The sequence below is a fragment of the Ambystoma mexicanum genome, chromosome 3q (genome assembly GCF_040938575.1).
Source record: "Ambystoma mexicanum isolate Mex_15411 chromosome 3q, UKY_AmexF1_1, whole genome shotgun sequence".
Lineage (NCBI taxonomy): Eukaryota > Metazoa > Chordata > Amphibia > Caudata > Ambystomatidae > Ambystoma > Ambystoma mexicanum.
Genome location: NC_090926.1, coordinates 1254907530 through 1254929125, shown reverse-complemented (window position 1 = coordinate 1254929125; position 21596 = coordinate 1254907530). Strand labels below are relative to the sequence as shown.

General features: G+C 50.1%; 1 protein-coding gene across 8 annotated transcripts in view; it reads left to right on the top strand.

Moving 5' to 3' along the window:
* The first annotated feature begins 9528 nt into the window (after window positions 1–9528).
* C3QH19orf38 (chromosome 3q C19orf38 homolog) overlaps window positions 9529–21596 on the top strand; it is a 415371-nt gene continuing 403303 nt past the window's right edge. For 6 of the 8 annotated variants that reach the window (XM_069604264.1, XM_069604265.1, XM_069604262.1 and 3 more), the window contains exon 1: window positions 9567–9718. In XM_069604264.1, coding sequence (XP_069460365.1) covers window positions 9568–9718 — 151 coding nt within the window. In that variant the 5' untranslated portion in view covers window position 9567. Of the gene's footprint in view, window positions 9719–21596 lie in introns of all 8 variants that reach the window. The other 2 variants (XM_069604266.1, XM_069604260.1) reach the window with 2 other exon arrangements.

Here is a 21596-nt window from a genome sequence, read left to right as displayed (position 1 = left end):
AGACCCCTGGCAGGGGGAAGGACCCGAAGGGCACCTGCATGGTTGCACTTGGGTTCATGGACGTTTCGGCATATAGTGTGAAAGAGCCTTCTTCTGGAGTCAAAGCACTTAAAACCCCTGCAAGAAGCAGAGGGAACCGTGAGAAGCTCATCATAAAAACCATTGCGAGTGACTAACTTTTTATGAGTATCACAGCAATCTATACACAGACTAAAATGAGTTCAGGACTATTTTGCTAGAAAGCACAATTCCAAACTGGTACTGACCTTAACAGTAATGGCGACCAGTATAGTCGCTGTTCTGGCTTGTTGATTTGGAGGGGCGAATATGGGGCCCATATTAGAAAAGCTACTGTGGTTGCTTCATCTCACAGCAAGCGGATAGTGTCACTAAAACCCGTGAAACAAAGTGATAGGGCCTCATTCCGAGTACGGCGCTAACCAATGGCGCTATTAACGCCTTGGTTGACGCCGTACCCAGACCGGCAGCGCCTTGGTGGATGGCAGAATTACCGCCCCATTCCAAGGTTGGCGGGGCGGTAATTCCCCATTCACCAAGGCTCTTCCCCATTCCCAAATGAGCCCCCATAGGGCTCAATGGGAATGGGGAAGATGCGAATAACGGTGACCGTTCATTACGGTCACCGTTATTGGCTTGGAGGCCCCTTTGCGCCCTCGACTTTAACACCTGCTCAAAGCAGGCGTTAAGGGCGAGGGCGCAAAGGGAACTCGGAGTTTGGCGGTAAGGGATCACCGCCATCTTTCTCGTTACCGGTGGCCGCTATCCCTTATCGCCATGCTCGGAATGAGGCCCATAGTGTATGATCAGAGTTGTGGACTCATCTATCAAGGTGGTTTCAGATCACGTAAGGTGACAGACTGGTAAAAACTAGTGAGTTGATAATTGCTAAAATACCTCTGTCTACTCCAGTAGAGTCGATAAGGGAGAGGGATACACTCTTCTGCTTCCCCGCTGTTTGGAATGTGGCACGCCGTTAAATTCGAGCAGACAAGAGAGGGAGCAATCCCTGTCAAGACAATGGTGGAGTGCCTAGCCAGGGGTATATGGGGGCCTTTAGAAGCAAGGCTGCAATGTAGATAGACAGGTACTTACTATCACGGAAACCGAGGTCTACGAGGCTGAGCGCGCAGGTATACAGCACTGCGTTGCTCTAATGGGAGTGCGGCTGTAATATAGTAACCGGAGCTGTATAGGGATATGCATGTGCGCATGCGTCGTGAATGGGATACTATTCTCTAGCGCATGCGCGGATCGGGGAGCATCACTGTATAAGTGTTAGTGTCTCACTGAATAGAGACAAAATGCCGGACGCCAAAAAGAAAAAGCGATCGGCGGTGGAAACTGCACAGCAGCATGCACTCACTGAAAGGTCAGAGCGTTGCTGGTAATATGTATGTGTAGAACCAAATGTACGATCCGGAAATGAGGATCGGGTGGGGCTAAATGCATGTTAAAGATAAGATGATAAGGCTGTATGCAGTATGGCCCTGCCTGGGGAGGCCATGGCCTGTCATGGGTAGGCGACCTGTATGATAGGGGGAGCGCTATGGAATGCCTATGTTGGCAATACTGGAGGTATATCTGGCCAGTGGGTGGCTAAAAAGTGGATAGCCAAGTTGTCTGTAATGAAGGTGTAGGGTGTATGGTGGATGTCATCAGCCCCTGGGGCTGTGTAGGCAGGAGTGCAACAAATATTGTGCAGAGCAATGCACAACTGTGTGAGACCTAGGTGTTGTTTCATGTGAATTGGCCTGGTGGTTCTAGCTCATTGAGTCCCAATGAAGTGGATTTTAACTTGAAAATCCACCAGGCTCCTTTGTAGTTAAGAGAATTGGCCGGGTTGTTTATTTGTGGTACTTTGTCCACTACCCACCAGAGCAGATTGTCAGGGCCATGGTGGAATTCGACAAAGTGTGGTACCAACGGTGCTGACATATTCTTGCACCAGATTCTGGATCTATGCTCGCTGATCCTTTTGTGTACTGGCCTAGAGGTGTGGCCCACATACCTCAGGCCACATGGACATTCAATTACATAGATCACATTTGATGATTTACAGTTTGAAAAGTGGCGTAACTGCCAGTCTTTGTTTCCTATGGAAAAGGATGTTGTTTTGTGGGTAAATTTACAAGCCGTGCAGCTACCGCAAGGATGATGCCCTACTATCTCTCTAAGATTCCATAGGGCTGATCTAGTACTCGTTTTGCTGATCCTGGCATGTGTTAGTATCCCCTGGCCACCATTGGGGTATCCCCAACCACTACTCAACTATCCACAACCAGCACCAGGGTATCCCCCATCTACCACCAGGGTATCCCCAACCACTACCTAACCACTCCCAACCACCACCTGGTTATCTTCAACCTTTACCTTATTATCCCCATCCACAATCTGGGTATCCCCCGGCCACCATCCAGGTATCCCCAACCACTACTCAACTTTACTCAACCACAACTTAACTATACCTAACCACCGCCTGGGTATCCTTCAGCCACAATCTGGGTATCCCTAACCACTACCTAACTATCCAGCCCCACTACATAACTATCCCCAGCCACCTCCTCGGTATCCCCCAGTCACCTTTGAGGTATACCCAACCACTACCTAACTATGCCCAACCACCAACTGGGTGTCCCCTGCACCATCGGGGTATCCCTGACCACTACCTAACTATCCCCAACCACCACTTGGGTATCCCCTGGCCCCCATCAGCTGATACCCAACCACTACCTAACTATCACCGACAACCACCTGGGTATCCCCTGGCCACCATCAGGGTATCCCCAACCACCACCTGGGTATCCCCAACCACTACCTAACTATCCATAACCACTACCTAGGTATCTCCCAACCACCACCTGGGTATTCTAAACCACTACCTAACTATCCGGTTAAGTATTTCAATAAGGCGATACACCCTGGTCTCAGCCTAGTATGTAGCGCACAGCTGAAATGCTTATTTTATTATGTCTATAGGTTCAATATTCTGAGTGATAGACCACTCATATCACACCCCTTATCAAATACCCCGGGTCACAATGGATCAGGAATCAGGCTGGTTGGTAAAGGTAATATTTATTTATTTAAAATTCAAATCAAACATATACTTTTAATAGGGAGCGCAATCACCAATGTGGTGACAATAACAGATAAAAAGGTATGTAATGCACTTAAATTCACTCTTTAGCAACACAGAAGGAAACCACCAGAGAAAACACCATTTTTGGCTTGTTTGGAAAGATAGCATTTAAGTTAGGATTTCCCCCTGCAATATTCCTCAATCCACAAACAAGCAATTCTAAATAGATATAAGGAAGCAGCAGGTAATTAGGAATAAGGAATGGAAGACAGATTTCGAATCCAACCTTCCCTCCCCAAACAAGAGAGAAAAAGAGATTTGATATCTTTCACTTTTAAAAAGATATTTTGGAAATGGCTGTGCAAAACAATGAATGTGTGCAAACATCCTTAAATCATTACAAATGTCTATGGGAGCAACATTGGAAAGATACTAACAATCATGAGCTACGGTTTGAGCAAAAGTAAACACTTTGAATCTGAATGGAAGGTTGAAAATAATTTAGAACAAAAATCAGACATATAAAACTTTGCAAAAAACACGGATTCCCGCCTAAAGTTTACCGAACTGTTTTTAAGAAAAACGGGTGTAATACACTATAGGTCTTAGTTACACTCTGGAGTTGAAATAAAGCCTCTAGCTATTAAACCGATGAAGATATGCAATGTTGTATGAGAGACGTTTTGTCATGACTGGTTTGAGGGCTCACCTGTTCAGGCTTAGTAAGCTTCTTTCTTGTTGGATCTGGCTGCCCGCGTTTCCTGGAGGTGCGGGTCTCGTGGAGGTAAGGACAGGCTTCTTCAGACGCCACACTGACTATGGCAGTAAACCTAGAGTTCAGCGTTCAACTGATGAATTGTCTGGGCCGATGTGGCGGTCCGAAGGCAACTGTAGAAGTCCTGGAGGGAGAGCTGTGGAAGGTGGTGAGTCGCAGTCGTAGTTGAGACCCGGAAGGCTCCGGGAATCCTGGGTATGAGGTAAGGCGGTCCGAGGACAACTGTGAGAGTAGTCCTGGATGAAGAGCCGCGGGAGGCGGTGAGTCGCAGCCGCAGTCGAGGTCTGGAAGCTCCGGGAATCCTGGGTATGAGGTAAGGCTGTTCGAGGGCAACCGCAAGAGCAGTCCAGTATGGGTAGCCATGGAGGAACCGGTCGCGGAGGACCAGGAAGGCACAATGAGGGAAAGGAAATTCCTAGGAGCGAGCGCGAGGAACAACACTCGAGCAAGGAATTGTGAGCGCATTGACACGCGCAGAACCGCAGGGGCGTGGCGCTTATCTAGGCGCGCTAGAAACTATACCGCTGATCAAGGAGCGGCGTCCGCCATGTTGAGAGGGTGTGGGGAGCATTCTGGCACGTTGTTGAACGGACCAAGAGGTTCAAAGGGGGCAGTAGTGTGATTTCATGACAGTATACCCCCCTCCGAAGCCTCGTACCCCCTGGCTTGCCAGGATGTAACCGATGGAATCGTTGCACTAGTCTGGGGGCATTGAGGATGGAGACCGGTTCCCAGGTACGATCGCTGGGTGGATAACCCTTCCATTCCACCAAGTATTGTAATCGTCCCCTTCTGTACCTGGAATCGCAAATTCGGGAGACTTCATACTCAATTTGATCCTGGACGAGTAGAGGAGGAGGACGGGGGGCATTCTTGGTAGAGCGGAGATAAGGTTTTAACAGGGAAGTATGGAAGACAGGATGAATTCTGTTCCAGGTTGTAGGCAATCGTAGTTGATAGGCCACTGGATTGATTTTCTTGGATACAACGAAGGGGCTGTAGTAACGGGGTGCCAGCTTGTTTGGTCTTAAGTGTCTGGGCAAATATCAGGAGGATAACCAGACCTTGTCCCAAATATCATAGTCTGGAGCAGGGCATCTCTTGGAGTCTGCAAATCTTCTAATGTTTTCCCTAGCCTGAGATAGATGGTTCAGAGCTTCTTGATGAACTGAAACCAACTGAGCAGTCCAGGAATCAACAGAAGGAACATGACTTGGAGAAGGTAGCACTGAAGGAAGTACAGAAGGATGAAAACCTAGGTTGCAAAAGAAGGGACTGGTCTTTATCGAAGAGTGTTCAGAATTATTGTAGGCGAATTCTGCGACTGGTATGAGAACAGACCAGTCGCCCTGAACCCTGGTGGAAAAACAGCGTATATACTGTTCAAGGGTCTGGTTTACCCTTTCTGTAAGGCCGTTGGTCTGGGGATGGTATCCGGATGAAAGTGCTCATTGAATTCCTAACACCTTACAGAGGTTTTTCCAAAACCTGGAGATGTACTGAGATCCACGATCAGAGATGATTTTAGATGGAAGCCCATGAAGACGGAAAATGTGTTTTACAAAGAGTCCGGCCATTTCAGGGGGCGAAGGCAATTTAGATAATGGCGTAAAGTGAGCCATGTGAGAAAAGAGATCGATGGTTACCATTATGACTGTATGTCCGCTGGAAGGGGGAAGATCAACAATGAAATCCATAGCTATGGCTTCCCAGGGTCGGGAAGGAGGAGCTGGTTGGAGAAGTAGTCCTGCGGGTTTTTTGCTATCTGTCTTGTTCTGGTTGCAGACAGCACATGCCCGGACATACATCTGAACATCTTTCAGCATCTTGAGCCACCAGAAGTTTCTTTGAATGGAAAGAAGGGTACCACTGACCCCACGATGGCCAGAGTAATAGGTGTCATGGCATAGGTGTAATATGCGCTGTTGTAAGGACTGGGTAGATATGCCTAGTTGGGATTCCCGAAAAAGGAATCCATCCTTGAACTTAAGACCCCAGGGATTGCGTCCTTGGAAGTCCTTCCAAAGGTCCGAGGTTGTTGTCTCGTTCTTAATGGACTCCAAGATGTCAGATGATTGAGCGATGAACACAGTGCTGGGAAACATTTTAGGCAGGGTGGGTCTTTCCTGAGTAGGGCAGTCAGGACGTCTGGACAAGGAATCTGCGATGACATTTGAGTTCCCTGGAATGTGAGAGATTTAGAATTGGTATTGAGCAAAGAAAAAGGCATGAGTATGTACCCTGGGTATGAGGCTGTGTGTGGGGTCAGATGTGCCCTGGGTATGAGGCTGTGCATGGTGTCAGACGTGCCCTAGGGATGAGGCTAGGGAAAGGGTCAGGGATGAGTATGTACCCTGGGTATGAGGCTATGCATGGGGGTCATATGTGCCCTGAGTATGAGGCTGAGCATGGGGTCAGGGAGGAGTATGTACCCTGGGTATGAGGCTGTGCGTGGGGTCAGACGTGCCCTGGTATGAGGCTGAGCATGGGGTCAGGGATGAGTATGTACCGTGGGTGTGAGGCTGTGCGTGGGGTCAGATGTGCCCTAGGTATGAGGCTAGGGAAAGGGTCAGGGATGAGTATGTATCCTGGGTGTGAGGCTATGAATGGGGTCAGATGTGCAAAACATGCCCTGGGTAGGAGGCTATGCTTTTGGTAAGGGATGAGTATGTGCCCCGGGTGTGAAGATATGTGGGGCTATGCTTACGGTCAGATGTGCCCTTGGTGTTAGGCTATGTCTGGGGTCAGACATGCCCTGGGTATGAGGCTGTGCTTTTGGTAAGGGATGAGTATGTGCCCTGGGTGTGAAGATATGTGTTGGGTCAGAGGTGGAAGATGTGCCTGGGTGTGAGGGTATGCATGGGGTCGGTGGTGGGAGACATGCCCTGGTATGAGGCTGGGCATAGGGTCAGGGATGAGTATGTACCTTGGGTGTGAGGCTATGCATGGGGTTAGTGGTGGAAGAGGTGCCCTGCTAGGCCTAGAAACCCAAGCTACTCCTCATTGATGATGCCCAATGAGTCCGAAACATGTTGGGGGTGCATGTCCGGTAGCACAGCGAGTAGAGCGCTCGCTTTGACATCTCTGCTGAGCCTGCTGATGCAGGTTCGAATCCCGGCAAGGCCAAACTCAGCCTTTCATCCTTCCGAAGTCGATAAATGAGCACCACACACCGGGGGTAATAATAAGCAGCGCTCAGATACCTGAGGGTTCGTAGCGCTATATAAATGCTACATTATTATGTGGTCTCACGCAGAAGGGATGTGACCAAGTAGTTTAGGCTGGACTGCTCCTTTGGGAGATTTGCATATGGTCTTTCCATAATGGGTGATGGGGTGTCGACCCACCAGCCCGCTCGCCAATTATGCAGGAGCCGCGGAGCCAGCCCAGTGAAACACTGAGCACTCCCTCATCTGCTTTTTCCAGCTGAGGGAGCGCTCCTAAGCCGGCTGACAACTGTCATAGGGAAACATGGTTTGGTTTCCCTTTGACAGTTTAGTTCCCTAGCCGCACATGCCAATGAGCCATGCAATGCTGGGGATGTTTTGCGAGGGGGCGCTCCTGCAGGCTGGAGTGGGGCGTTTCATCACTCACACTCAGGCCCCTGCACACATGTTCAGAAACCAGGAAGCTCTTGCTTCCTGATTCCTGTTCATGCTAGCAGGATCTGAAGCACTGGGAAGGAAACATTCCTGTCCCCTGGGCCCCCCAGTGCTTTGTATACACACATGATCACTTTGTGGGGCCATGGGGCTAGGGATGGTATTTTTTTACTGGACATCCATCATAGAAGTTCACTACAAAATGCCATGCCTGCTCCCTGGACTCCCTAGCGCCTCGCTTACGCACATAATCACGCTGAATAGGGAGAGGAAGAGAGAAAGCAGAAGCAAAAAAAAAAAGCAAAAAGGAAGGTCTTGAGTTGCTTCCAGAACCGGAGGTGGTTCTGCTCAAGTTTCAGAGAGGCAGGGAGGCTGTTCCAGAGGGAGGCCCCAGCCGAAGAGATAGATCTGCCCCCAACTCTCTGCAATGTTTTGGAAGAGAAAGTTGGAGGTAGAGCGGTCCCAGGCCCCAGAAAGATGCAGACGGTCTTGAAGTTGATCCTTACAGTCACAGGAGTCAGTGAACAGATTTCAGAGCTGGAGAGATACGATCTGTGGGCTTGAGGCCAAGGACAAGTCTCGCAGTCCTGTTCTGGATAAGTTATAAAGGTCGAAGAGTAGAGGCAGGTAGATTTAGGAAGAGGCTGTTTCAATAGTCCAGCCTAGAAAGGACCAGAGCTCTGGAGACAGTGAGCTTCTAGGGGAAGGAAGAGGGATCAAAGAGAGAGAGGAAAAGGGGAAACGGGTGTCCAAATGAGGAGTCTTACTACCATTAAGGCAGAGATCATTGGTGGCACAACATTCCTGAATTGCGGCCAGACTGTCTGGTATGAGAGAAGATGCAGAGGTGGCTGAGGGGAGCCTGAAAGAGAGCTCAGTGTCACCCGCATAACATTGAAAACTGGAGCAGAAAGTAGCGATGCAGTGGGCAAGAGATGCCAGGTAGTGGTTAAAGAGCCAGGGAGAGGGGTTAGACTCATGGGGAACACCACGAGTAGAGAGAGAGATCGAAGAGAGGAAAGATCCCAGTTTGACCTGAGAGGGTCGGTCGGTGAGAAAGGAGGTCAACCAGACCAAGGCCTAATCAGTAATACCAAGGTTGTCGCAGAGAGGATTGAGCAGAATGATAATGATCACATTGATTGTGTGCGTGTGTGAGGAGCTGGGGGCACAGGGGACAGGCATTGTATTCAGCCCCTGACACGCATCTGTCCCCTAGACTCCCAGAGCCTCACACTCACACATAATCACATTCACAATGAATGTGATTGTGTGTGAGTGTGAGGCGCTGGTGCACCAGGGGGCAGGCATGGCATTTATTACTGGGCAAGGATGATAAAGCCAGCATGATAAGTGTTATTATGTAGCATTTCAATGCAGCCAGTCTAGCCATTTCTTATTGTGGTAAGACATTTTGTATGGGGCTTCTTTGGTAAAGCAAGCATTACGCCCCTCAACGTAAAAATATAACCAGTCGCCACTGCTTGACTGCACTCTCTGAAATTGCCAGAATCTTTTGGGCCTGGGGTTTTCATTGGCATGGCCCAGTTGCTGCGCCATTTTTCCACTGAGAAAACCTGTGTGATGTTGGGCAGACCTATGTCTCCTGGCAACCTAGTTTTTTCAGTTGTACATTCTTTTGTGCCAGCTTGGCCTGCTTCTGAGAAACTCAAAATGGAGAATACTGTGTGGCAGGCCACGCAGCCGCGAGGCGACAGCCTCCCAGGAAGGCCATTTGGGCTATAGCTGCAAGTCTCCTCTAAACGTAGGCCCCCAGAGCAGAAGGCAGTCTTAGTCACACCTGGCCGTTGCCAGGGGCCCTGTAAAAACATGTCTCCCTGCCCTCTGTGGCCCCAAACATGGCCTGTTCGCAGTAGAAGGTCATTTGGGGTGCAGGCCTTGTGCATCAAAACCAAACCCCAAAGCAATCAAGCAGCCTCCCACCTGCGAAGCACCACTGGCCCTGGACAGGTCCCTCTTTCACTTCAGCCAACCCCCCCCCCCCCCCACGCTGCTCCCCGGCGGGGCCTGGGGTCCAGGGGCACCAGTATGACGCCAGCGGTTCGGTGAGTCACTGCATCCGGCAGTGAATGGCGAAACGAAACCCCATTAACTGCCGGCGAGAGCTTCCCCTTTTCCACACAAGCCTGCGGTGGGCGGACTGCCATGCACGGGCACCACACCCCTGGAGCAGGAGCACCTCCGAGGCCATGGCGCACCCCCTGCTGCTTCTCTGCCTAGGTATGTACAGATATTTATGCATTCTGTTACCTAGGACTCTCTCCTAGCCCGTGGAGGAAGGCTTAGTTACAGCCCGGCCGTTAATGGGCGACATCTGCCCTTCATTTGCCAGGGGTCACCTTCAAACGTTTGACAGGCGCAGTCCGGGGGAGCTGTTTTCAGCCTAGCAAAGTGAGTTGTGCACTCCCAAAAATTGGCCGCGTGACACAGCCATTTTCAGATATGGTGAGGCCCCTTAAAACTACACAAACAGAGTTACATTTGCTGGCAGAGAAACACGCCAACGTTGCGAACCTTATGAGGCGAATGGTGGCCTCGCTCAGTAGTGGGGGTGCTGGGCGAAGGGGGGAACGGGGGAAACCAAGAGGAGGGGCAGTCGCCACACCCCCCCCGTCTCCGCCACTGGCCTCGCCATCCAGGGCAGCGCTGATTGGGCAGGAGTGGTATGCTAAGGTTGCTCGGGGAGTTAAGGGGTTAAAGCAGGCCTGCTGCAGATGTGTGCGTGTGTATTGGAATCTCCAGACAGTCAAGCTCATTACACCACAGGGAGGGCCATTGATTTGTCCAATAGTAACACATATAATTGAAGCGCCGAGAGGCAGTTGGGGTTATTCTGGACGCTGCATAACTAGTTCATATCAATAGTATACTTTCCACGGCGTGAAACCTCATGTTAGATCCGTGCAGCAGGGTGGGGGTTCCGGGGGCGCTCGCGGGTCTCCAGGTGCAACCCCTGCTTCTCGCTCGTGTACCTTGCTCTTTGATCTGTCGCTGAGTCTCCTTACTCCAACATCTGGCTGAAAGCGTGCAGTCACGGGTCCAACCTTGCCCTGGTAGAGGTGGCGTCCCGGGGTGGGCCGTGTGACAGGCCGCGGGCAGCGGGTCAAAAACATTTGCAGCCAATCGCTGGTCTTACTCCAGACTGCACCCCAGGCGGGAAGCATCGTTGGCGCCCCCCCCACTCCCCGACACTTAAAAATGACAACCAGAAAAACGGGTTTCTAATGCATGTTAAAGGGTCCACAGTTCCTCAGCCACTATCTCCTCTCCATTGCGCGGGGCCACAGGGGTTATTTCTGCAAGAAAGAGCAGGCCCATGCTTTATCTAACAGAGCTGGCATAGCATCTCTTATTAGTGCTGGCCTGCAGCTCGTGAAAACCATGGCGTGGCAGTGCAGAAAGGGCGTGTGGCCTCCGTGGATGTACAAGTTGCGCAACTCCTTTGATTGCTTTGTGTGTAAGTGTGGGCAGTGCATGGCATGCTCGTCAGAGCCACATACACAAAACATCCCAGTGTGCTATAGTATGGACATTGGACACATCAGACAACACGTATGTGTACTTCTAAATACGGGAGCGCCACATAGACGCCAATAACCAACAGGGTGGTGACTTGGGCAGCGCACAAATCATGGCTGCACACATCACTGCATTGGTTTGCCACGGACTACGGTCTGCACAGTGGCACACAATGAACTCTACTTTCCTAATCAAGGTGCCAAGTCACATTGGGTTGCCATCTGGTGTGCGCGCTAGGCAGTGGCTTGTTTAGAAAATTAAAAGACCTTTTATGCTAAACTGATGCATTTAGTCCAAAGCAGACACTAGAATACGTAAGCAAGAAAATGTCAGTTAACCTTCCCAGGGATGCGCCATATGGAACTAAAAAGTAATATAGGAAAAAAATACGTTTTGGTGTGTCAAATAAAGAGACATGAAAATAAAGAATAGAGCTTTACACGTTTCTGTGTGGCACGTTAATTCTCTTTGCAGAATGCATAGGTTTGTTTAGCCCGCATCTTGGCAAGCGGCTGCACCCCTTGACAGTGGTTAGCTTAGCAGCATCAGCATTAGCAACACACCGACGTACCTTTTTGATCGGCAGAGAAGGCAGAAGCACGCAGGACCCGCGGGCTGCACGGACGGGTCACGGTGACCCAATGGCAAAGTCAGCAGGCTCTGGCTCACCGGGTCTGGCTGCGGCGGAGCCTTCTGATCCGTTCACGATTCCCCGCAATTTCCGACTGACACAGACTAGTCTCTGGACAGCAGGGCAAGGAAGGGCGGCTGCCCATGCCCAGCAGCTCTCCTCCAAGCTGAGTGAATAAACCCTACTCAGCAGGGGTCGAGTCCTAAAAATTAAAGTGGGGGGACTCATCAACAAACGCAATGGGATGTGACGTTGTCAGAAATTAGCATATTAAGGTGAAATATGCACATTTAATTAAATTGGCTTTGCATAACCACCCAAATTGCCCAGGACAAATGGCATTTGCCTTTTCATAAAATCAACACACAAAAAAACCAAGAGAGGATGCTTTCTTCTAATAGTGTTTTTAAAAACGTGTGCATGGTTTAAACTCTAAGAACCAATACAAATGTTTTCCCTTGGATTTGCAGTACTGAACTGGGACATTTCACCTGTAGCTGTTCGTTATTTTCGATCAGATTATATGATGCAGTGGTGAAGTGTCAGTCCGGCCTACACACCTGATGACTGTGGATCGATCCCCACGGTCGGCTTTAATGCATAAATTCAAAGAGGACATTCTTTTTAAAATCTTTTTTTTTTATTGCAATTGGTTAAATTTAAACCTGTACAAATAAATAAGAGAAATAAAAAGAAGAAACCGATACATAAATACATAGAAAGCAAAAAAAAACTTAAATATTAACCATATTAACAAGGAAAAACCAAAAAAACATGTCTCTTTATTGGATACTTATTAGCTCTTAAAAACGCAAACTTTGAAAAGATAATATTCAATGTTTCTCATTTTATCTGGGGGGGGACTGAGTCTACCCTCTGAAAAAAGTGTGTGGACTCCCTTCCCCCACGTGACCCTCGACTTCAGCCCTGCTACTCAGTCCATGAGCTGGCGTGCCCTGTTCCACGGTTACTGCGGCCATATCTCCCCCCTACATGTCAATGCATAGACAGCATAAGATACCATGGAAAATAGCCACAAAAGGAGAGACTGATCACATACTTAGACCCAGACGAAAGCCCTCAAGCGACTCACCCACTCACACGTACCGGACACACCATATCCAGACCGGCAGGCACACTTAGATAGAATTGAGAATATTAGCATGGCCACACTTGACAGAATTGTGGACATTGGCCTGCGTCGCATCTAGAGGAGACTTTGAATGCTGGCATGCCCGCCCTTAGATGGAGGTATGAATATTAGCATGTCTACATTTAGAGAATATCGCCTGCGTCGCATCTAGATAGGACCATGAATGTTGGCATGCCCGCACCTGGGTGAATCCTGAATGCCAACATACCCACACCTCGATAGATTTGTGAATATTGGCCTGCGTCGCATCTAGATAGGACTTCGAACGTCAGCATGCCCCCACCTAGGCGAGACCTGAAGACTAGCATATGCCACACTTAGAATTGTGGACATTGGCCTGCGTCGCATCTAGATGAGATTGATTGAAGGATAGCAAGCCCGCACTTAAATGAAACTTGAACGTTGGCGTGTGCCACACTTGGAATTGTGAACACCAGCCTGCGTAACATCCAGATAGGCTTGCGAATGATAGCATGCCCACACCTGGACAGATTCCTGGACGCTAGCTTGCACCGCATCTGGATGGGACTGTGAGTGCTGGCTTGCCCACACCCAGATAGAATTCTAAACATTGGCCCGCACCGCATCCAGATAGAGTTGTGGGGGTCCACTGGTGCCACACTGGGACATAACTGCAAATGCCAACATGCCAAAGTTCAGCTAACCCACTAACCAATATAAGCTCAAACTCTGCATACTTATCTCACTCAAAAAACTCACACAACCATCTCTTGCATAACAAGCCGCACGCACTTCACAACACTGCAACAACACATATGCCGGACTAACAGCACACGCGGCCTGTCACCGATCCAATACCCGCACCAAAGCTCAGCATCTGGTGTATACCGAGTAGAAGCTGCCAACAGAACACCACTCCTCTGACTATCCTACTCCCTCTTCACCCTACTAACCCAGCCCACCCTACCTTATCATTTTCAGATCCGCCAGAGCGCTTTGGGACCAATTCCGTTGGTGACAGTGCGCGGTACAAATACCTTTAACATTTAACATTTAACATTTGGTTCGAATCCCGGATTCGGCACAGAAAACGAAGTGCGGGAAAGCAAGCATTTTTTTCTTTTAATTCCTCAAATACGGACAGTTCCAACCTCTCAAAAAAAGTGTGTGGACACCGTCCACTCGGCTGTTCTCTCGACTTGAGCCCTTGTCAGCAGCCGTGCCTGTTGCGCAGTTGTGTGCGACAGTCGTTCGCATTTTACACGCTCGGAGTTTCGGTGTGTGCATTAATGGCGTTCAGAACACTTTAGCAAGCCCGAATCAATGCAAGTTTATCGTGTATGCTGTAAAAGGCTGGTGTGATGAATGGCCGCAGTGTATCTTTGCTTTTGGGTCGTGCGGGATGTGTATTTTATATACTTTGGAACATAGGAAAGGACAGAAGGGTTAAACTTGTAGTCAATCAATATATGTATGTCGTAGAGTCACAGCAAGGTAGCTAATGTGCAGTTTTTGTTAAGTTGCACTGCCATAAAAACCCTTTCTGTGATACACTCTAGGCCAAGACTAATCAGACATTGTACATCGAGGTGAGGGTTTTAGGGCTGGTTTGAAGAGTTTTGTTGTAAATAAAAGCGTACTGGGACTATATCCTTCGTGCTCTTCCTGTGTGCTCACCACACAGCTGTATGGCAATACTTGCTTGCACATTTCAATATTATACATGTGCATTCAAGGCAACACCATGACAAACAGCATGCTCTGGCAAAAACACATTAAATACAATTATGCACAGTTCCGAGTGGTCGCAGGTGCTAACAACACACACATGGGCTGAATACAACTCACCACAATGGGCCAAGGCAACACAATGTTCAACTTACACCCGCAGAAGACCATTACTGCAGAAACGCCACAGAAAATTGCCACCCAAAACATGCATGGATCATAGACTTAATGGAGAAAAGCTCTTTATTCCAGACCCCATGAATGACCAGTATGCTCAGACAATAGGCACACGTGCATACAAATTTAGTATAATAACCAACCCCAACTGGCACCAAAAACATGCAAGGTCTGTCCTGTATTCTTAATGGCAGAAGAAAATGAACCATAACGGGTGCAGACAAAACATTCAGCTCAACTGAAAAATGCTCGCAGTCCTGGTAGCAGAGGGCACCGTAGGTGAACACACCACCAGTACATGCCCTTGCACAAACCTGAGCACAGAAGGCCGTGGGCGCCAGCGATGGCAGATACTGAGCCTGGTTCCCCGCAACAATGCACACCTTTCTCCGCATGCAGCCATGCGTGTGTGGAGGCAGAGAGGGAACCTGAGAAGACGGGCTGGGGGTCACAGGAAGTAAAAGTTTGTGAGGCACACTACAAATGAAAGGGTTTAATTACCTGCAAACTGCCCTGTGCCTTCACACAAAGGGAACAGCCCACAGCAGAGTGGCCTCATCACAAGCCAACAGTGGGGGGCAAGACCCCTCCTGAGACCATGGAAAGTAGACTATAGCTAGAGGCCCTTAGTTAGGCGGTGCTATGAGCGGACTCCCTCCCGCCCGCCTCACACCACCAACCAACAGGCAAGATCACGTTCACCGCGGGCCATCACCTCATGTTCGGGAATGCCCCAAACACTTACCTGCTGCGCACCCACTCGCTCCTCTTTTCTCGTAATGGAGGGGCCCGACAACGCCAGCCCCAAATTCCCAATCAGTCCTGTTCCTGTGTCACTGTCAGTGCGCGCACATAGCCTGGAGGAGGGCACGCCGCATGTGCGCCCATGGGCCTGGCTGGCTGTCTCACTTCCCGGGGGGAAGTGAATAAAGCAACACATGTTGCTAATTTGCCAATTGCTGCCCTGCCCTGCTTGAGGGCCAGACTGCAGTGCTACTAGAATACATACACGTAACATTATAAAAATGAATGTGGCTGGCTGGTGCGTATGGCCTGGCCTGGCATTGCAGGAGCACCGGCTCGAGGCCAGCTATAACAAATGCAGAAGTCAAACTAGCGCCATGGCCTGCTGGTGTGGCACCCCCTAGAGGCTGACTGACGTCAGGCAGCCACCTGAGCTGCCAGAAACAAAGACCGACCCTGGCAGCGATCATGGCAAGTTTCTAGATCAGAGGATTTGCGGTCTGATCCACTGCACCCTTTATTTGAGCATCCTTTCGGGTGGGCCAGCAACAACATTGTGTTATAAAATCCTCCTCCTCCACGCCCCCTCAAATCCCCTCACTGCGGGCCAGTAACCTCTCTTCATCCTCCCCCAATGGCCCCTCCACCCCTCTATCATGGGGGGGTTACAGACCCTAGAACATAACCTTACTACCCAATAATAGACAGACACTAGTTTTACATTTTGGAAACAACAGATCACAATTTATTGGAGCATACAACACCGGTGGCATTCCCAGCCCTAAACACATCATGGTTCACGACCATACTTTTCAAAAGTGGCCCAAAAGCAGGGCAAAGTTATAGTTCTGAATGTTCTCTGTGTCCCCTTGCCGTCCGCGGCTTTAGCAAGGCAGCGGACATACGCTCCAGAATGTGCTGCACGGAGTACTTCCTCCTCGGGACACTGAATCTTGCAGGTGAGGATCTCAAGTGTCCCTAAGGGACTCAGTGCCCATCGTCCGAGTTTGGCTCATGTGTGGCCATCGGGAAACCTGCCCGCGGTTCAAGCCGCGGCGTTACTCTCCTCCCCGGCTCGGACTGTCCCGAACTCTGCCTGTGACAGAAATGGAACAATTAATACAAAATAAACCACAAGCGAACATTAATTTTTATCACTTACACCCCGAAATCCGCTGAAATCAAAATAAACAATTGTGCATATTTTAACATATTTACATTTAGGTCAATGTATAAAACATCCAACATTATTTACCAACTTACACATCGAAATCCTCTGAAACAAAGTATAACATATTTACACATTTCCTTCTTATTTACTTCTGTAAGGCTACCTTAGTCAGCAATCAACTACTACTAGGGTGAGGGTGGGTGGGTGTTCAGGCGGGGGGGAGTGCAGGGGCGACTGGAAAGAGACTGGACTCCAGTCCCACCCTGCCATATATGCCGTCCCCAGTGCGTGCCGAAAGCTACTGCCTGGGGACGGCCACTTCCTCCTGGAGGAGGGGTGAGGAGGTCCTGCCGAGGGCCAGACGGGCGTCCCACTAGGTGGGATGTCCCTCTAGCACCACCGAGAGGGGCTTGGACATCCCCTTAGCAGTGTCAGCCCCCATTGGCCCCCCACCCCTCTATCATTGGGGGGAGGGGTAACAGACCCTAGAACAGAAACCTACTACCCAATAATAGACAGACACTAGTTTTACATTTTGGAAACAACAGGTCACAATTTATTGGAACATGCAACACAGGGGGCAGTCCCAGCCCCAAACACATCATGGTTCACGACCATACCTTTCAAAAGTGGCACAAAAGCAGGGCAAAGTCATAGTTCTGAATGTTCTTGGTGTCCCCTTGCCACCCACAGCTTTCACAAGGCACCGAACATACACTCCAGATTTGTACTGCATGGAGTACTTCCTCCTCGGGCCACTGAATCTTGCAGGTGAGGATCTCAAGTGCCCCTAAGGGACTCAGTGCCCATTGTCTGAGTGTAGCTCGAGTGCGGCCATTGGGAAACCTGCCCATGCCATTACTCGCCTCCCCATCTAGGACTGCCCCAACCTCCGCCACGCTTTGGGTGTGGCCCCCCACTGCCCCCAATGCCCTCATGCTCCCAGCAACTTACCATCGTTCTGGCCCCCGGCCTTCAAGAGTGCCCCCAGAATGGCTGTGAGTAACAGGTCATGCACACCGTCTGTCGTATAGTGGGAAGGGAGCGAATTTAGGCAAGTGTGCCTCACAAAACCAAAGCCCTCAGCTTTTGTACATTTTTCGATCCCTCTGTTGTGCCTGCGCCTGGACCTGTCATGCCCCTGCGCGATGCCGCCCCGTGCAATTGCAGCCTGGGCACCACATCTGACCAGATGATGCCCGTGCCTGGCAATTCTTGTGCCAGTGCGCACAGGCCCACCTGGATCTGAGCCCATAATCGGCTCCTTCCCATGATGGCAAGGTCATTGCCACCCAAATGCATCCCCAGCACCCTGGGCGCAGGCCTCCACTGTATCCGTCTGCACAGCTGGTAACAATGAGTGCCACCTCATACATGACACCCCCAACCAGACAACCCTGTTTTCTTCCATTCCTAGGTTGGGGCTCAGGGGCCATCGCTGGGCCGTGACCTATGCATGTGTTATAAAGGAATGGCCTACCATCCATACAGTCTCATCTGTAGATACAGAATTATTCGGTTTGAGAAAAAGCTTTTTGAGAAGCATCAAGTCCGACCACCATCAAATGAGTCCGTCCTGGCATGCAGAAAAGCCGCCCTATGTCCCTCCTGCCATGGACTCTTTATTCTCCTGTGGCCTTAAATAAAGCTGAAAGCGGTTTGACTGCCATCTCCCTATGCTTTGAATTGCGGGTGCTGGCATGCCCTGAAAATAGGCCGCTGTGGCAGCACCAATGCGAAAACTGTGGGAGGACCACCCCCTGCCTATAATCCCCACTGCCCCCAAAACCAAAAAAGTTGACAGGATCTTCCTAAACTGGTAGCTGGTGAGTGGTGTCCCATTGAAATGCACCAGGAGGGGGCCCGGCTGCTGGGATCTCAAAATCTCAAAGTCAAGTACATTTTTAACAAAGTGACCAGGCAACTGCTGATGTGGCTGGATTGGTGGAGCACCACCAACTTCTCTTTTCCCCCTTGGTCGGTCTTACACAGGCACAATTTGATTGACAAAACCACCCAGTCTGCTTTAGGACAGAACTGTACATCTCCCGAAGCTAGAGCCCTACCAGAGAGATCCCCTTTGCCAGCTGCCACCAATTCACTGATTGTAAAGGCCTCAGAAATCCCAGTGAAAATGCCGCCTTGAGCAATGCCACCTCAAAACTATTAAAGCATATCCCGGGCAGTGCGCACAGCAGTTGTTCCAGTAATTCGAAATCAATGGGCTTCTGGGTGTCCTGCTTGGGCCCCTCCACCCGGCCCCATCTCTTCAAAGCCGTGCATACTAAAAACCCTTTGGTAGGGTCCCCCAACCCATTCAATTTGCAATGGAATGCAATGGCAGCCAGGTGACCAGCCGCCCAACTCCTGCCCCTACCGTTACCATGTGCCCAGACAACAAATGCCAGCACTTGCTACTCCAATGAAACGCCAGATATTTCCTGTGTCTGAATCATGCGGACAAACTTACCGTAGCCCTGCCGGTACCGGGATCTAACGCTTGGTGTTAGCGATTGCTCCCCCAAGTTCCAGTGCGCCTGCTCCACGTCACCAGCTGCCACCACTCACTCCTGAACGCCATCCCCTCCTTCCTTGCATATGGATGTGCCGCCCGGAACCTGCGCCACTGAAACGAGAAAGACCATCAGCTGCCACATTTACCACACCTTGTACATGCCGTGCCCTGAACTCGATATTCCCTCTTAAGCACACCTCCACCGACTTTCTCAGTAGGCTCAAAACTGCCAGGCAAGAGGCTGACTGCAAGTTAATGGCTTCAACCATGGCGTTGCTGTCGTACCAGAAGCGCACCCTCCTGTTACATAATACTCTGGGCCATAGTGTGAGCTCCAAGACAATGGGAAATAGCTCTAACGCGATTATATTCTTAATCCTACCCTTCTTGTGCCACTGCCCTGGTCATCTCCGGGTGCACCACACCTGCCCCAGTATGACCCCAAAACCTTCACTCCCTGAAGCGTCAAAGTATAACTGCAATTCTTCACTGGTCTGCCAAGGGCCCCTCCTTAACAGTAACCCATTGAACTCGCAGAGAAATGGCCGTCTTATGCACAAATCCTCCTTCAAACCTGCCCCTAGGTGTACGTGGTGGGCCTGTGTCACCCCTGCTGTTGCCCCGGCCAACCTGCGGGCGAATAGCCTCCCCGCCGGGATGACTTTGGCTGCAAAATTCAACTTCCCCAGCAATTGTTGCGCCCCTTTCAGTGTGGTCTTATCTTTCGCTAAAGCAGACTCTATTTCCTCAATCAGTTCAGACACTTTCTCCTGGGGCAACTTGCAAGACCTCTTTATGGTGTCTATCTCAATCCCCAGGAAAGTCAACGCTTCCGTGGGTCCCTGTGTCTTCTCTGGGGCCAGTGGGACACCCATCCTGGCCATTGAAATGAAGAAAGTGCAAGCATACAATCTCTGGATCCTTCTTGTCCCATAAACATAAAGTCATCCATATAATGGATTATGTCCCCCCTTTGTTCCACCCTGCAGGCCGCCCACTCGAGAAATGTGCTAAAGGCACAAGAAACTGAGCAACCTATTGGCATGCGTTTGTCCGCATAGAAAAGGCCCCCCCAATGAAACCCTAACAGGTGAAAACTATCCCGGTGGACCGGCAAAAGTCTGAATGCAGACTCAATGTCAACTTTAGCCAGGACGGCCCGTCGCCCCCTGGCAGCGACCATCAGCATGGCTGGGTCAAACACGTCATAGTGCACTGAGCCCCGGTCCTGGTCCAGCCAGTCATTTACTGAGTCCCCTTTCGAGCAGGACAGGTGGTGGATTAACCTAAACTTGCCCTTGTCTTTCTTGGGCACAGTCCCAAGGGGGGAGACAATACAATTGGGAAGCGGGGGGTGGGGAAAGGGTATTACCCAAATTGCTTTGGTAATATATATATATATATATATATATATATATATATATATGGGGTTTTGGGCGGGTTTGGGTTGGGTGGGGGATTGCGGGGGGTTTCCCCCCCATACATGTTACAATTGACCTTCACAATTCGGTCAATTGTGAAAAGGTCAATTGTCATTCGAACAGTTGTAAAACAAACAATTCGTATACAACCGGGGAAAGGGCCACCCTACCTAGCTCCAATTCCTTACCAATTTTCTGTGTTACTACCTGAGGTTGGCGGAGTGCAGAAGGGAGGTTCCTCGCCATCTGCCCCATCAAGGGGCCTTCAAAGAGGATTCTAAACCCCTCAGAGAAACCTTCCCACAGTAATTCCCTATCCCCCAACCTAGAGTAATCCTGCAGGAATTCCAGGAGCACCTCTCTGTCTACCGGGGATGGACCCTTCGCCACCATCCCCTTGATGGGGGAATTTGCACCTTGGCCTCCGAGTCCAAGATCCTATGTAGGACCTGCATGGTTTTCCAGCCGTGGAGCCCTTGTGTGCCCTATCCCACCCTTTCTGTACTGGGGGGGCCGACTGAAAGGGCCGCCACTCATTCTTTTTTTATTCTGTTCCTTCTTACCATACCAAGGCTTCTTAGTTCGCCTGTACACATACTCATTTGGCACGCTGGTCCTCTCTTTGCACCCATGAAAGCCACCCATGGCTCCATGTCCTTCTGATCCCAAGTCATCTCAGGTACCAGGTACCAGGGCCATTTTCCTTCTAAATGCCCTATCATAGTCAATCCAACCCGTGGTCCCATATTCCCTGTATTCCATCGTGATCCCCCTCTTATATGTCATTAAAGCCTGTCAGTGGGGTGTTTCTCCAACCATACCGCTGCCAATAGGTCAAATGCCAATTTTGTATAGTGTCCTCTGGCTTGAAAATCCTCTGGCTCTTCTTGTGCTCTTCTTTGCTAATCTTAAAATCAGTGCCACCACTCTCAGTCTCTAATATGCAGAATATATCACAATATTCCCTTGCTCAGATCCTTTCCTTAAAGAACATGGCAACATGCCACACTGAGACGGAACTGCTAGTTAATAAGGGTGCGATTGCACCCCGTTGGAGGGTCCCCTCAACTCCCACTCC